Genomic DNA, 17,202 nt, shown 5'->3' with positions numbered 1-17,202 from the left:
TTTTAAAGAAATTTTGTGCCTTGAACCAAAAGACTTGGTTAACGTTCCCACATTTTTTGCTTTAAATTTTTGAGTAGCCAGAGAAAACAGACAAAAGGATCTAATGTATTAATGTTGCTACACGCCTGGCTCTGCGCTAGTTTCTCTCCCTCTCTCTCGCTCTATATTTTTTTCTTTTAATCCTCGTAAGAAGAGACCATGTTAGATTTCTTAGTGATGGATTAGATGATTTCTTCAGCATGAAAAACTTTTTAAAAATATTTTCTTGTTTTCTATTTGATTCTGCAGAACAAATCAGTTTTAATCACTGGAAATAGAATTATGTTGGGCATAGTTATTATGAAATGTTTTTTGAAATTATGCTTCTGAAATCAAGCTGTTACAACCAACCTGTAAGACTCATTATTTAAAGTCGTTGCCAGGTTCAAACTATAGGGAAGAAACTGATGAGATTGGAAAGGATTGACTCAGAAGATATCTGTTCCTGTACAATATACATGAAATTACTTGTAAATCATAGCCTCTGCTGTTCTCCCTTGCTGGCAGGGTAGGGTATGGAAATTTCAGAGTGAGTTTCAGCTCACCTTCTGATAGGGCTATCTTAACCTTCACTGAGAGGAAAATATTATTTCCCAGCTCCACAGCACTTTTCATTCCACTTAAATTCTCTATCTTAGGGAAGCAATTGTGAGTTTCAAAGCAAATCAAGCTATGTTCCTCCTGTTGACAGTTGGTTCACTTTTTTTTTTCCTATGCATGGGGAAATTATTATATGAATTTTGAATAATCAAGTAAATGCCTCTGTCTTCTTTAGACTATGATTTGTTAATTCTCAGATTTTCTAATTAATTAATAATTAGATTATTAATTCTTGATGTTTATCTCTGGTAATACTGTTCTCCTGAAAAGAAACTATACTTCTCCCAGTGTATTAGGCTGTTGTGATGTGGCCTTTCTTTTTTTTTGGCTGCGCTGCACAGCATGTGGGATCTTAGTTCCCTGACCGGGGATCGAACACACACCCCCTGCATTGCAAGGTGGAGTCTTAACCACTGGACTGCCAGGGAAGTCCCTGATGTGGCCTTCTAAGTTTGTTATAGTAAAATAAGTGGTTTATGTAAGTACTAAACACATGGCAGATTCCTCTTTATCTGTTTATCTTATGTTGTAACATACCCCCAATTTTTTCTCTTAAATGTACAGCTATGCATGAGAGAACTGAATGCTGTTTATCTACCTGGGACATTTTAGCTTCATGATATCAGCCTCCTTTTATTTCTCTCATTGCCTGTCATTTTTCCTTTGTTGCAGTCTTTAATATTTTATTCATCCTAAAACCATTTACTGTACCACTTTGGCCTTTTATCAAGCAATCCAAAAGTTTACCTCTGCACAGGGCAGCTAGTAATTTTAAACCAAAAGTTACTACTTTCCCATCTATGGGAATGGTATAATCAGCTACAAAACAAGGTTTAAAGATAGTTTTGCCCAAGCTGGTGTTTTTAAACAGATGAAGTTGGGAAGTTCCTCAGTTTCTCCAGAGTTGTGTTTTCAGAGTAGTCATTTTATTTTTCGACTTGAGGGGTTGTGGTCCTAGCATATTAAGTTGAAGTTCAAATATCTCTTGAGTTTAAATCCAGAGAGATTTAGAATGGCTGTGTTGTGGAGTTCTCCTAGGTTAGCCTGTAAAGTTAGTATGAAATCCATGTGTGTCTGACGTCTGAATGGAATTAGCAAAGCCAGGGACATTTAGTGCTCCTTAATATGACTTTCTGCCCATCTCACCTGTCCCACAATGTCCTTGTGAGTCGGAGAGTTTCCAGGAGGACTCCCCGTCGGCCACTGAAATTTATGATAAGAGTTGATGGGAAGAGACCCGCTGCGGGGGAGGAAGCCTCTCAGGGAGTGGTGAGTCCATGCGGGTTAGTGGGCAGCCTGGGTAGGGGCATTCAGTGAGGGTGAACTGTGGCGAGGGTGTGAGGAATCTGGGGATTACTGGGTGCGGGAGAATGCGGGGCCAGGGATGGAGCTATAGGTAGGACAGACTGGGGCCCAGGAAGTAGGGAACTGCAGAGACGCGCGGCCGAGCGGAGCCTGGGCTGGGAGGGGGCGGTCGTTTGGGGGCCGGGCCCCGGGTAGAGCGGGGAGGGGCACGCCGTGGGATGGAGGCGCGGGTACCTGCCTGTTGCCTAGTTGGAGGCCTCGGGCCGATAGGGGGAGCTGTGGGCCTGGCGGCCCCGATGCCGCGGGCGCTTAGGTGGGACCGCGCGTGCGCGCGGAGCGGCGGACATATGCCGGGGTCCGCGCAGAGCCCGAGCTGAGACTGCGGGCGGGGGCCGAGGCGCCGCCCATTGTCCCGCCCCCCGGGGCCGCCCATTGTGCCGTGACGCTTGCGCCGCCCTCGCGGCCTGGCGGGGGAGGGGCGACCCGCGCCGCAGCCAGCGTCGCCGCCATGGATCTAGGTGGGTGTTCGGTTCCTCTGGGCCCGCGTGGGCCGCGTTGAGCAACCGGCGACCAGGCAGTGCTGAGTGGGCCCGGGCTGAGGGAGACCTCCGGGCCGGGGAGGGGGTTGGGAGGGCGGGGGTGTCCTGGAGACCGGAGGTTGGGGGGCCGGGCTCTACCCGCCGCTCTTCCGCTCGCCTCTTGCCGGCTCCAGGCCCCTTTCCACGTGAAGGGGCCAGCGGATGTGAAGTTAGCGTTCGCGAGAGTGGACAGGTTCGGGCACATGCTTTGGAAAAGGCCGGGCTCCGGCGGCGCCCCGGGGAATCCCGTATCCCCAACGATCTCATTTATTGAACGTCTACTAAGTTCTTGAGCAAGCGTCTGACGCTCTTGAGGTCCTCGTGGATAAACGGGGATGATGATACCGTACCAGCCTCACAGAGTTTGGGGGAGTTTTCACTGAGATCACGTGTGTACAGTGTCGAGTCCGGTGCCTTGCGCAGGGCTAGCGTTCTTCAGACCAGCAGTTGTGGGCACGGGTTGCAGCAGCCGAGGCGGCAACGTGCGTCTTGATTCTCCAGATGCCAGGTCTGGGAGAAGGGAGGGGAGAGCTGGTATAAATCGGCGGCTCCTTGCCCAGCCTCCCCCGCTGCTGGATGTGCTCTTAAGGGCATAAGACCAAGAGGCTGTTCTGGGACAGCTGGGGTGAGGCTCCCCAAAATGTGCCAGTATTAGTAGGCTGTTGAGAAATGTTCTGGTCCCTGTCCCCAGCCATCTCTTCCGTGGTGGAAAGTTAAAGGTGGAAGAGTTTGGAGCCCTGCAGCTGTGGTGATCTCTGTCCCAGCCCACTGCTTTGCAGTTCCGACAACCTGAGCAAATTGTTTGAGTCTTAATGTTTCCATCTCTAAAACAGTAATGGTTCTCAAAATGTTGATCTGATGATGAAAAGATACACATACCAACTAGCACAGTGCCTGGTACAGAGTAAGCGCTTAAACATAAGGAGCGGGCACTCACAAGCGCCAGTTAACCATTCGTGATAAAACACTTGGGATTCGCCCAGCCATTAACTGCTTCTGGGACTTACTCCTTCAGGTGGCATGAGTATATACTTACCGTCTCTGGAAGGTGGGTCTTGGGGGCCAAACATCTCAGCTGAGCAGATAGAGCAATAAAATTAAATTTACAGAGTCAGAAGGGAGCCTTTTGGGGGGCCCTGGGAGAGCAGCCTGAACCAGAAAGAAAGGCCAGAACCCCCAGGGAGACCTCTCAGCAACCTGGCTCTTCCTGGGAGTCTGCCTCAGCCACTGGGCACCAAGATGGATTGCCTTCACCAGTGGGTTGCATAGGAGTGCTGTTCCAGATGCAAGGGGCAGGATAGTCTCCTGGCCCATGAAAATGGGGAAGCTGTGTTCTTGGGGGCCTGAGGGACTGAGGAAGGGGCCCTGGGAAAGGGGAGAGGGGTCAGGAACATTGAAGAGTGAGCAATGTTTGTACGATGATTTAGTTTCTGGGCCAAAGGAAGTATACCTGAGAAAGACATGTCCTGTTTCTGAGCTGGAGGAGGCAAAGAATAGGGGCAAGATTCTGGTCCTGGCAACAGTGGAAAGGTTTGGGAGAACCAGCGTTTATCGAGCACTTAGGCTCTTTGTAGCCTGATTCTTTTTTTGCAGTACGCGGGCCTCTCACTGTTGTGGCCTCTCCCGTTGCGGAGCACAGGCTCCGGACGTGCAGGCTCAGCAGCCATGGCTCACGGGCCTAGCCGCTCCGTGGCACGTGGGATCCTCCCGGACCGGGGCACGAACCCGCGTCCCCTGCATCGGCAGGTGGACTCTCAACCACTGCGCCACCAGGGAAGCCCTGTAGCCTGATTCTTAATTGTATATATCTTACCTAACCCTCAACAGCCCTGGAAGATGGGATTGGGAGCCAACAGTGGGTGTGGACCCAATGCCAGGGGCTTGACTGTATTATTTGATCCTCAGGGTCATAATGTGAAGTCTGTATTATCCCCACATATGCAGAAGTTCAGAGAAGTAATCTGTCCAAGATCACACCACTTCCCCCCCCCCACCGGTACGCGGGCCTCTAACTGTTGTGGCCTCTCCCGTGGCCTCTCCCGTTGCGGAGCACAGGCTCCGGATGTGCAGGCTCAGCGGCCATGGCTCACGGGCCCAGCCGCTCCACGGCATGTGGGATCTTCCCGGACCGGGGCACGAACCCGTGTCCCCTGCATCAGCAGGCGGACTCTCAACCACTGCGCCACCAGGGAAGCCCACACCACTTTTAAATGGCTGAGCTAGGAGTTAAACCCATGTCTAATTAAACATCCCAAGATGCCTTCCTTGCTAAGTCTGTGTCAACTCAGGGCTCACTGAAGAAGGACTTTTCTGAATCTAGTACAGTATTTTTTTCTATCTACTTCTTGGCTTCTACCAGAGAACCAGGACCATTAGTAGCTTATTCTCTTTGATGGAAAGAGCTGTGGGAATTGAACTGTTTCCCCAAAAGGCAGAACGTTTGAAATCTGTTTCCAAGACAAGGCTTTAAGAGAAAAAAGAGAAGCAGGGCTTGTCTGAGTGCTGCTGTGCAGACAGTCCTGGTCCACGCCCTTCCTAGTCTGTATCGGTACTTAGAAGCTCAGTTGTCAAGTCCTGCAGTATGTACTTGGTGGCCGCTGTAGTTTGGTACTGTCCTTGCGCTCTCTCTCTTTCTCTCTCTCAGCCAGCCCTTCTTCCCCAAATCTTCTGCTGGCCCATCCTTTGCTGGAGGGCCTTGCCTCTGTGCAGGCTCCTTCCTGAGTCACATTTCAAGGTTGACTTTCCTCCTGAGCTTCAGCCCTGTGTTTCCATTGCTGGAGGACGTTTCTACCTTAATGTTCTACCTCAAACTCCAAATGACCAAAACGTATCAGTGTTCCTTCCAAGCACATCTCTCGTGTTCCCTGTTTGCAGTAGTGCCCGTTGTCTTCCCAGGTCCAGGCTAGAGAGCTTGGGAGTCCTTTTTTATTCCTCAGGTTAATCCTTTGACTTCAGCTCTGCAGTGGGTCCTAGAACCATCCCTTCTTCCCCCCTCCCACTGATTTTATTCAGAACCCTTTTCATCTCTAACCCTAATAATGACAGCCCGCTGACCAACTGCTGCCTCTCCCTCTAACCTCTGCTTGCTGTTCTGAAAATTTTTCACCACATTCTATCCTATTGGACTTCTGTCTGTGCAGGACCTTTGAATATCTGTGAAGAAATGACTGTTCTGCATGGGGGCTTCTTGCTGGCCGAGCAGCTGTTCCGCCCCAAAACACTGGCAGAATTGACCAAGTCTGACTGGGAGCATGTTGGGCGGCCGATTGTGGAGGCTCTGAGGGAGATCTCCTCTGCCACGGCCTGCTCCCAGCCCTTCGCCTGGAAGAAGAAAGCTCTGATTATCATCTGGGCCAAGGCTCTGCAGCCCTACCCTGTCACGCCTTCTGACACTGAAACCCTGTGGCAGGAAGATGTGTTCTTCTCCGTGGGCAACATGATCCCCGCCATCAATCACACGGTCCTCTTTGAGCTGCTTAAGTCCCTGGAAGCTTCTGGACTCTTTATCCAGCTCCTGATGGCCTTGCCCGCTACTGTCTGCCGTGCAGAACTAGAGCGCTTTTTGGAGCACATGACTATCAACACTTCTTCGAAGGATGTGGCCTTCTTCCTCGACGTTTGGTGGGAAATGATGAAGCACAAGGGCAATCAGCAGGACCCCCTGCTCTCCCAGTTCCGGACAGTGGCCCATAAGTACCTGTCCTCTTCAGATGAGTTCTCCCACCCTCCAAAGAGGTTTAAGTCCGACCCGGATGTGTGTCCTACCATGCCCCTGCTGGGCATGCTGCTCACTGGGCTGAAGCAAATCCAGGATAGGATCCTGTGCCCCGGGATGAAGTGTTGTGCCTTGGCCAACTTGGCTGACATGCTGACCGTGTTTGCACTGATGGAGGACAACCCCCAGGAAGTGTCTGCCACTGTGTATCTAGACAAACTGGCCACGGTGATCTCCATGTGGAACACGGACACCCAGAACCCATATCACCAGCATGCACTGGCAGAGAAGGTGAAGGAGGCAGAGAGGGACATCAGCCTGACCTCACTGGCCAGGCTGCCGAGCGAGACGATCCTCATGGGGTTCGAGTTTCTGCGCAGCCTGCTGCGGGAGTGGTGGGAGGAGCTGCGGGCCACGCTCGGTGGCAGCCAGGGGACGAGCTACAGCAGCTACCGGCTGTGCGACAGCCTGACCTCCTTCAGCCAGAACCTGAAGCTCTACCTGGACGCCGCTAGCCTGTCCAAGGAAGAGAGGCAGGTGGCCTCTGAGCTGGCGGAGTGCGTGGGTGACTTCCTGAAGGACACGAACAGGGTGCTGAAGAACAAGGGCTTCGAGAAGGACATCACTGCCTCCATCGTCATGGCCATCATCGAGCAGAAGTTGGACCGGCACATGGAAATGTGCTACATTTTCGCTTCTGAGAGGAAGTGGGCCTTCTCGGATGAGTGGCTGGCCTGCCTGGCCAGCAGCCGGGCTGTCTTCCAGGAGCCCGGCCTGGTGTTAGAGCTGCTGGAAGCAGTGGTGGACGTCAGCGCGGCAGACGGGGCTGTCCCCAGACCCCAGATCAAACAGGTCATCGACTTGATCCTGGAGTGTCATGCACACCTCTCACTGCCAGATAAAAATAAAGTCCTCTCGGGCGTCCTGCTCTCCTGGGGGCGCAAGGGCCTCTCTGAGAGGTTGTTGGGTCACTTGGAGGGGTTTCAGGAAGACCTCAACACGACTTTTAACCAGCTCACGCAGAGCGCTTCTGAACAGGGCTTGGCTAACGCCATCGCTTCTGTGGCCCGCCTAGTCATTCTGCACCCGGAGATCACGGTGAAGAAAGTGTGCAGCATGGCCGTGGTCAACCTTGGCACCCACAGGTTCCTGGCTCAGATTCTCACCGCCTTCCCCGCCCTCAGGTTCGCAGAAGAGCAGGGTCCAAATCCCTCCACGACAATCGTGGTGTCCTGCCTCAAAGAAACAGTCTGGACGAAGTTCTCTACACCCAGGGAAGAGAAGCAGTTTCTGGAGTTCCTGAGATGCCTGGTGAATCCTGTGAAGCCCCAAGGGATTCCAGTTGCTGCTCTTCTCAAGCCAGATGAGGTGCTAAAGGAATTCGTCCTGCCTTTCCTGACGCTCGACGTCAAAGAGGTGGACCTCAGTCTGAGGATCTTCATCCAGACTCTGGAAGCAAACACATGTCTAGAGGAATACTGGCTGCAGACCTGCTCTCCGTTCCCACTCATCTTCAGCCTGTGCCAGCTCCTGAATGGCTTCAGCAGATACTGGCAGCTCCCCAAGGAGAAGCGCTGCCTCCCCCTGGACGGGAAGGACCTGGTGATCCACATCCTGGAGCTCCTCTGTGAGGTGGTGTCGGCTAACGCCGAGACCTTCTGCCCGGACACCTGGGTCAAGTCCCTGTCCTGGCTCCACTGGAAGCTGGAGCAGCTGGACTGGACTGTGGGCCTGAGACTGAAGAGCTTCTTTGAGGGCCACTTCAAGTGTGAGGTGCCAGCCACGCTCTTTGAGATCTGTAAGCTTTCTGAGGACAAGTGGACCTGCCAGGCCCACCCCAGGTATGGGCCCGGCACAGGCCTCCTGGCCTGGATGGAGTGCTCCTGCATCTCCAGCAGCATCTCTGAGCAGATGCTCGCCCTGCTGGTGGTGGATGTGGGCAACCCTGAGGAGGTCAGGTTGTTCAGCAAGGGCTTCCTGGTGGCCCTGGTGCAGGTCATGCCGTGGTGCAGCCCCCAGGAGTGGCAGTGCCTTCACCAGCTGACCAGGAGACTGTTGGAGAAGCAGCTCCTGCATGTCCCCTACAGCCTGGAGTATATTCAGTTTGTCCCTCTTCTCAACCTGAAGCCCTTTGCCCAGGAGCTCCAACTCTCCGTGCTCTTGCTGAGGGCTTTCCAGTTTCTCTGCAGCCAGAGTTGCCATAACTGGCTCCCTGTGGAAGGCTGGAGCCATGTGGTCAAGCTCCTGTGCAACAGCCTGACCGACCTCCTGGACTCTGTTCGGTTGATACAGTCAGTTGGCCCTTGGGCCCAAGGACAAGAGCAGGACCTGACCCAGGAAACCCTGTTTTTTTACACCCAGGTGTTCTGTCACGTTCTGCACATCATGGCCATGCTCCACCAGGAGGTGTGTGAACCACTGTATGTTTTGGCCTTGGAGATCCTCACCTGCTACGAAACCCTGAGCAAGACCAACCCTTCTGTCAGCTCCTTGCTCCAGAAAGTAAACGAGCAGCACTTCTTAAAGTCCATCGCCGAGAACATTAGCCCCGAGGAGCGGCGCCAAACCCTCCTGCAGAAGATCAGCAACTTCTGACCTTCGTGGGTCAGAAAACAGCTGGGCCTCAACTTGGCCAGGTCTACGGGGGCTACAGCTGAAAAACACAAATTTTTCGGTTATGTGAAATTGTACACAAGCCCAAAAATCTGACGACATTGTAAAGAAAATAGTTTCTTAGGTATTTGTAACATACAAATTGTAATAAAATTCTCTTTTGAGTTCTGTCTTGCCTCTTTTGAGACTTTCTTATCAACAGTCTAGGCTCCTCAGTACACTCTGAAACTGGGCGCAGCCAGTTGTGAAGATCAAGTCAAGCTGGGAGGAGCGTGTTCATCACTGGGCTTCTCCACCCTAGTATCTGGCAAATAAGTAAAGGTGAAACCACCCGGCTGGACTAACAACAAGGTACGTGTGTTCTGTTGCACTGAAACTCTCTTTAGAGTCATTTCGCCGTACCTTGGAAAGGGCAGGAACTAGGAAAGGGACTCTTTTCTGCTACCAATTGGCCATGTGATTTGTGTGCGCACAAGGCCTGCAACCAGTGTAAAAGGAGACGGTTGGACCAAGAACATGAAATGTTGGGTGGGTGGGAGGGAGGTCAGTGACCTCAGGAAAATGGGTCTCTTCTGAATCGAGGACTTCTGCCCCACAGTGTTAGCTCTGTCCATTCAGTGGATCTCAAAGGGGCTGTGCTGATACTGTGGTAATCACCACAGAGACGTGCTTAAAGGACGGGTGTAATTATCTTCTGCCTGGGGTGGGTTGTCATGGGTTGGTTGGTTGGTTGGTTTGTCTGTTTGTTTTATTTATCTATCTATCAGGTCTTAGTGTGGCAAGTGGGCTCCTTAGTTGTGGCTCATGGGCTCCTTAGTCGTGACTCGCCAGCTGTTTTAGTTGCGGCATGCGAACTCAGTTGCGACATGCATTTGGGATCTAGTTCCCTGGCCAGGGATCGAACCCTGGCCCCCTGCACTGGGAGCGTGGCGTCTTAACCACTGCACCACCAGGGAAGTCCCGGTTGTCACGGTTTTGAAGAACATGTGGGAGCAGGGAATGGTGTGTGCAAATGCGTGCCCAGGATATATTCCAGAACCATGAGGACTCGTTAGTGAAGTGTTTAATTGGGAGGCAAGGAAGGACAGCTCCATACCCCCCATCACAGTGAGGCAGTATTCAAGTTCCCTCCCCCCGCACCTAAAGTGGGCTGGCTCTGTCTGCGGCCTACAATTGGGTTTCCACCCTCCTGACTCCTAGTTGGGATTCACCTGGGAAGAGAAGAAAGGGCCTAAAGTTACGTGACCACTGGGCTAGAACTCTAGAACTCTGCAGTGTACTCTTGGCACCGTGAATTACAGAAACATGTTAGAGTGAGGTATGAGCTAGGCTCTGCTGGAGGCTGAAGGCATTCACACACCCCCTTCCCCTGCAACAGCCCACCTCTGCCAGTTACACGGAGAAGAACACAGAACAGAAACAATAGCACACAGCAGCCATTCAAGTTGGTCACAGGACAGGTCTTACCAGAAGTCGGCGTGGATATATTTCACAAATGAGAATAAGTTGGAAAATATTAGTGCAACTTAGTCACCACAGGGGTGATTTATAAAGATATACGGATAGTAAACAAAACGGTAAAAAAAAAATTACAGCATTTTATGTTTTTTAAATGGCACCCATTAAAGACTGAAATAGTCAATATTTGAGACACTGTTACACACTCAGTACTTTAAAAGTTCACAGACAACAGTGAATTAAAAGGCACTTTTAAAAATCTAGTTTTTCACTACTGCTTGGGAAAAAACTTCATGGTAGCAGTTTCTAAAACCCATCCTTGTCGTTCAGGAGCAATTAGTGTTGGCACCAGAGGATCCTATCTGTAAATGGTGGGTGAAGGAGTCAGTCCACAGAACATAATTTGGCCAGGGCTGACTTGCACTTTTGCTCTCCAGCCTTCTGTGGCTAAATGGCAGTAAGTCAGATAGGAACAGACTTTGGGCCACAAGCTCTGGCTTATCAGGAGGCAGTCTAGATGAGACATCTCATGGTTTGGAATACAGCAGTCCGTTCTGCTTCACAGGATAAGGACAGTGTCAAAGCGGGGTTACCCAGTGAATAGCTCGGTAGCCATCATTTCACTTTACCCCTATAGTTTTTAATAAGAGCATCCTGTGTGTGTGGATATGGGGAAAGCTGGGCTTGAGGGACATGCTAAAAAGGGAATAGTATCTGGGACTGTTGGTCTAACCCAGTCAGCCTGCAGAGGTGCTGACCTATTGGCCTTCCTACCTACTCAGGTGCTTCAGGTTCCCGTCCCTGCCATCTACCCCACCCCGCCAGTGAGACTTCTGATCAGAAGTCGGTAGACAGGAGAATTCAATGTTGGCACATGGATGAAAGGATGAGGCAAAGGACCTACGGGTTATCTAGTAAACAATAAAAAAACTACCTACCCACAACGATTTTCCCAGGCCAACATCACAGGAAAAGAACCAAGTCATCACTTGCTTCTGCTGGCCCAGTATGTGTGGATACTCCCTGAGTGGCTGGAAAGGTGGGGAGCCACCAGTATGAGGACCAGGCAGGTGCCCAGTTCCTTGTCACCTTGGTCCACCTATCTCCACACCCCATGCTTCTACCTCCAGAGCCCTTGAGATAAGACCCAAGGAAGGATCCTTGGGCTTCACATTAAACCATCTTGCTGCCAGTGGAGGTCTGACGGGACCCAATAGTTGTTACTAAGGAAAAAGTGCTTTTGCAAAAGGGGCAGGTTAGAAACGGGAGGTGATAGGAATATTCTTTAGAGAAACTCTAATCCCTCTGCTTATCAATACCCAAAAGGCTGAGGCCACCCAGGGCACAACCTGCAGTTTGGTCCACGGGAATACTGAGTGGAGGAGGCGCCCTCACTGCCTGGCTCATGGAGCAATTAACCATCCTTTTTGGCTGGGGGAGCATCAAAGAGCCGGACTGCCTTCTTGCACAGCAGAGAGAACCAGTAGATCTGGGGAGCGATGAGGAAGGCGTTGGCCACATTGCAGTAGAAAGGAATGTGGAACGGCACTTGGAGCAGGCTCAGTCCCTGCTGCTGGCCGTAGGACCAGTACATGAAGGGGAAAAGGAGGATCCGACATGAGAAGAAGGTGGTCAGCGTGAGGATTCCGTTCACCTTGTACAGCAGCGTGTGCTGCTGCTTTAGCTGCAAAAGACGGAAGGAGAGCACAGGGTCACTTTCAGGGAATGACTAGCCTGAGTCCCACAACGGACAGGCCAAGCGTCTCCTTTTCGGACACTTCTAGAAAAGATGATTGAGCACTGCCGTATTTCTATATGCAGAGAGCCTCATATTGTTTCCAACAGTGATGTGAAATTTGATCTAAGCCACCCAGCTGACAGGAGCACAGGAACGGTGGGTTAGAGAAACTCTGTGACCAGGAAAAATATATATGAAGAACTGGATCAAATTTGAATCAAATGTACAATTTTTCAATCCCACTGGCTCAAAAGACCAACTGACCTTTAAGTCTGTTCAAGGGTCTCCTACCCCACTATTGGTAGCACTAAAGAAGTTTCTCCAAACCCTCTTAATCTACCAAGGAGAAGCAGAGTCTGTTCCCTCGGCACTCTTTCTGCCACTCCTTTCATACGTGCCTGAATCAGAACTCTGCCCAGCGACACAAACGGAGTACTCAGTTCTGCCATGAAGATGCAGCCAACAAAGAAGTCCCCAAGCTCTCCCCTAAGCCTCTGCAGAGGAAAAGAGGAAAAAGGGAAATAAGTAATGGAGGTTAAGGAACCACCGGAAGGAAAATTCTAACTAGGGCTATTGAAAAGGGTAACCCTGAGCAACCATGCAGGGAAATGGAAGTGCTAAATGGGCCAGTGCAGACCAGTTCACACCGTGCAGCCTCCATAGCAATGGCACTTGGAATCCTCATGGTCCAGAGGCAACTGCATCACACACTGAGCTTTATCTAGAATTTCAGTGTCAGCCAAAAGGAACTCTGCAGCCCACTTTTGGGTATCCAACTTAGTCATGCCAAGGGCAGGCACTTAAGCCAGTTCAGTTCCACGAAATATGCACCAGGGCCCATGCCTGATGTTAGGGTCCCCAACACAATCAAGAGAGACTTATTAAAGAGTGTCATGCACTCTACCTCTCCTTTTATCCTTTCAAGAAAGCAGTATAGGGAATTCCCTGGCGGTCGAGTGGCTAGGACTCGGCACTTTTGCTGCTGTGGCCCAGCTTCGACCCCTGGCTGGGGAACTAAGATCCCCCACAAGCCACAAGGCGCGGCCAAAAAAAGGAAGCAAGCAAGCAGTATTGGGATAGCAGTTCTGTCTCTTAGTACCACCGAGCGAGGTACGTAAACTCATAGAGCCCCAGTTTCTTCATCTATGGTATAGGGCTAATAATTTCTAATTATCATTTCTAATTATTTCTAATAATTTCTAATGATTAGAAAGCAACAAATTTTTTAAGTTGTTTTTTTTTTTTTTGATGTGGACCATTTTTAAAGTCTTTATTGAATTTGTCACAATTTTGCTTCTGTTTTATGTTTTGGTTTTTTGGCCGTGAGGCATGTGGGATCTTAGCTCCCCGACCAGGGATCGAACCCGCACCCCCTGCGTTGGAAGGTGAAGTACTAACCACTGGACCCCCAGGGAAGTCCCCAAGCTACAAGTTTTTAAATCAAGTGCCTGTCACCTGGTAGGCACTTTGGAATTACTAGTCTCCGCTCTGCATTCCCATTTCTCTTCCTTGCTGGGTGAGTTTTTTTAATGGGAAAAAATGGATCTGGGGAGAAATTGTGAGGCTATTTGCTTTGAGAGTCTGTGCTTTTGTGACATCAAAATAATGCAAACAGCCCTCTCTGGGCACTATCAGAGCAAATAACCAGTTGATGGAGCTACTCTCATTTCTTTAAAACAATTTTTATGTTGTTTTGTATTATATATTGGTTTTATATTGTATGAACTAAAGGCAGAACCTTTGACAAATGCTCGGGTATCACAGAGGGCTGGGGGATTGCCAGTAAAGAGGATCACAGACATTTCAGATTTAATTCCTTTCTACACTGTGGCAGCAGCTGGCAGGAGGGCAGTGGGGGCAGCAGGAAAGGGGAAGAAAAGGGGGCAGTCTGACAGTTGGGACACCCAGTTCAACAGGAGAAATGAGTGGCTGAACCTACTGGTGCCTGTCCTGGGAGGCCATTACCTGTGCGACCGGCACAAGGACAAACAGAATAACTGCGTGGTGCGTGATCATGAGGCGGTTTTTACTTAGGAAGTTTCGAAAAATGGTGAGGGGATGTTTGCTGCTCTGGTCCCTGGTTCGGTACCATTCACAGAGGTACATGGCGTAGGAGTCATAGATCATGTATGGAATCAAAAACCAGACATACTCTCGGGCAAGCCAGTGCCTGAAAGAAAGCATATGGATGGTCCAAGAAGTAATTATGGATATCCGTTATGAAGGCTCACAGCCAGCCTCTTCTTAAACACATCTGCATCAGCTTTGTACTTAATCAGCTGTTTTTACTCCAGATACTTTACAATGAACATGCTGAAGCTGACAAATAAGGAGAGTGAACAACTTTCTCTAAATTACAGGGCAAACTCATAAGTGTCAAAGGTGGAAAGCAAGGATTCACTCAGCACCATGTGTTTCAGTGACTTGCCCTCACTATTTGTCTGGTTTAGCTACTCATTTGTAATGGATTTTCTGGTACTTTGTGATATAAGCTGACTTTGATAGATATCTCTACCAGTGATTCAACAGACCCACCAAGAAACAGGTTTGGAAAGTGACCCAAATCCCAAACCCAGTATTTCCAGTTTAACTCTACTCAGTTGCTCAATAGTTGGGACATTACTCTTGAATCTGTTTGCAATCCCACTCTAGGGAGTTTCCAGGAAGTAACCCTGGCCACTTTCTTTACAATACTATGGCTAAGCCCAGTTTCATTCAAGAAAAATATCTCTGGAAATGAGCCCAGAGCTCAAGGACTACCTTACAGTAGATAGATACCAAAAGAGAAGCTAGGACAAAAGACAGTGTTCCCATTTACTTGTCCAAAGGGGTTGAATCAATATTTGCTGAGTCAAAATGATCGTTTATCACTGTCCCAGAGCAGATTAGAAGGTAAGTCTCTACAATTTCCAAAATTTTGTTCCCCAAATAGTCACTCTACAGAAAATCTACATGAAAAAAAAAAATCTAAATTGAAATTATGTACTATCCTGGGAAGGATTAGACTAAGTCAGCAAAGTTTTATCAAGCATCCATGTGTTAGGTAGAAGAAACCATTTAGTTTTATGGTTCTTAAACTACCTGAACATCAGAATCGCCTGCAGTGCTTATAAAGGGCTCCACGCCTCAGAGACTAAACATGGTGTGTCCAGGACCTCAAATCTGTATTTTTAACCTTGTCTTCATTTAACCTAAGGAGCCAGTCCACTGAACTGCAACATTGGGAATATAGAGTGCCATTCACATTTCTGTTCCTGAATGATTCCACACTTACCACAGCAAAACTAAATAATGAGTAAGCAGTGAAATAGGCAAACAAGTAATGGCAAACTTAATATACATCCAAGGTAAATTAATTAGCCAAGTTCCAATGAGGCAAAAAGATGCAATATTTATTCTACTGCCCATCTGTGGTCTCCATCGCTTTCTTGAAGCAATTCCAAAGTAAAACAACTATGAAGAGCAATTAAAAACTCATCTGAAATATAACTGACCTCTCCCCTTGCGTGGAGCCTAGGGTTTTAAAATTTTGCACACAGTACCAATTCAATAAGATGCGAAATTGTGGCTGTTAGTTGAATTCCCTGAAGACTTAACAGCAAGCGATCTGGATTATAATCTTAGCTAGCACTAGCCTGGACCTTAACTTTTGTTTTTGTTTTTTTTGCGGTACGTGGGCCTCTCACTGTTGTGGCCTCTCCCGTTGCGGAGCACAGGCTCCGGACGCGCAGGCTCCGCGGCCATGGCTCACGGGCCCAGCCGCTCCACAGCATGTGGGATCTTCCCAGACTGGGGCACGAACCAGCGTCCCCTGCATCGGCAGGCGGACTCTCAACCACTGCGCCACCAGGGAAGCCCGACCTTAACTTTTTTTATAAAATGAAGATAATTTAAAAAAAAAAAAAAGATAATAATCCTTGTCTTACTTTCCTGATGAAGTTATTGTGAAGATTAGAAAGTTAAAAGTATGAGAGTACTTTTAATTGTTATTATTATTATTTTTGGCCACACCACGCAGTTTGTGGGATCTTAGTTCCCAGACCAGGATCAAACCCAGGTCCTTGGCACTTACTTAAATGTAAGTGAGCTGTGTGGCCAAAAAAAAAGGAAGCGCTTACATTGAGAAATAGGGATCTGGGTCTCTTGAAGGAGCTGATGAAACTCCTGGCCCTGCATCACACCCTACAGATAATTTGGGAAGATTCATAGACACCCCCTCCTACCTACAGACATTCTATATGAAGGCCTAAAATTAAAAGATATAGAATAGAAAATTATTTGGCTGTACAGACTATGAACCCCAAAAGGCTTTTCTTTTCAGATGATGAGGTGCCTTTAGAGCATCCTTGTGCATCCATGTAAGTTGAGGGCACAGAAGGTGGTGTCTGTCTCTATTATGCAAGTAGAGGATGAATCTGAGGCATAAAGATATACAAAAGGAGGACCCTAAAAGCCAAACTTAGATTTGCTACCATGCTCAAGCCACTAAGACACATGGCTTCTGAGGGGAGAACACAACCGTGCTACAGAACTGAAAGCTAATTGTGTGCAGATCTCTTCCTGAAATGTGTAGCAGCTGTCTGCTGCTTGCCCTCAAGTGCCGTGGGGGCTGCATCTGTCTTAGCTTAATCTCTGCAAAGGAGGCAGGTTTCAAGTTTGACCTGACAAACCGGGGGCAGTGAGGGAGCTTGCTGCACCATCAGGAAATGCTCAATTAAAATAAAAATTGAACCCAGCTGAGAAAATGCTGTTAGTCTTTGGTGTATGCAATCGAAGTCACTTGACCTATCTTCTCTCAGCATCTACAATTCATCACCAATAACTGGTTTTCTCTAAAAAAAAAAAAAAAGGCAAAAGAAAAGCACGAAAATCTTGATGGCAGGGTTAATCCCAAATAAGAATCAGGCACTAAATTTGCAGGCCACAGTGAGATAGATGCCCCTCTCGGGCTCCCCTCCCATTCCATTCCCAACAGGTGAAAACCAGGACACATAATAGAGTAAACATGAGAAAGGGATTAGGAAAGGCTATTAACTTTCCCTGCACATATGACAATTGCTCTTCAACTTAACTGTGAGGAGGAAAGGGTGATTCTAGGAAGACAGGTAAAAAAGGATGGCTTTGAAAGGATGGCTTTAAAATGGGGTGGGGGGGCA

General features: G+C 49.1%; 2 protein-coding genes across 6 annotated transcripts in view; one reads left to right on the top strand and one right to left on the bottom strand.

Annotated features, from left to right (window-relative positions):
• Nucleotides 1-132: 132 nt before the first annotated feature.
• On the top strand, nucleotides 133-9,026 carry GEMIN4 (gem nuclear organelle associated protein 4). Of its 2 annotated transcripts, none has more exons than XM_022595768.3 (2): nucleotides 133-1,908; nucleotides 5,663-9,026. In XM_022595768.3, exon 2 carries the CDS (start codon nucleotides 5,686-5,688, stop codon nucleotides 8,830-8,832), a length of 3,147 nt encoding a protein of 1,048 aa, XP_022451476.1. In that variant the 5' UTR covers nucleotides 133-1,908; nucleotides 5,663-5,685; the 3' UTR covers nucleotides 8,833-9,026. The 2 variants fall into 2 exon arrangements, with proteins under 2 accessions (XP_022451476.1, XP_022451475.1); XM_022595767.3 differs by having other exon boundaries at nucleotides 133-2,462.
• TLCD3A (TLC domain containing 3A) overlaps nucleotides 8,794-17,202 on the bottom strand; it is a 9,851-nt gene continuing 1,442 nt past the window's right edge. For 2 of the 4 annotated variants that reach the window (XM_022596140.3, XM_089900656.1), the window contains 3 exons: nucleotides 14,012-14,216; nucleotides 12,445-12,540; nucleotides 10,367-11,992 (listed from right to left, as the gene is read on the bottom strand). In XM_022596140.3, coding sequence (XP_022451848.1) covers nucleotides 11,723-11,992; nucleotides 12,445-12,540; nucleotides 14,012-14,216 — 571 coding nt within the window. In that variant the 3' untranslated portion in view covers nucleotides 10,367-11,722. Of the gene's footprint in view, nucleotides 8,891-10,366; nucleotides 11,993-12,444; nucleotides 12,541-14,011; nucleotides 14,217-17,202 lie in introns of those variants that run through there. The other 2 variants (XR_016388895.1, XM_022596143.3) reach the window with 2 other exon arrangements.

Source organism: Delphinapterus leucas, chromosome 19 (assembly GCF_059928025.1).
Source record: "Delphinapterus leucas isolate spDelLeu-1000000601 "Yukka" chromosome 19, BTC_Dleu_Yukka2, whole genome shotgun sequence".
Classification (NCBI taxonomy): domain Eukaryota; kingdom Metazoa; phylum Chordata; class Mammalia; order Artiodactyla; family Monodontidae; genus Delphinapterus; species Delphinapterus leucas.
The sequence above is the reverse complement of the archived record's forward strand: the minus strand, read 5'-3'. Positions and strand labels throughout refer to the sequence as shown.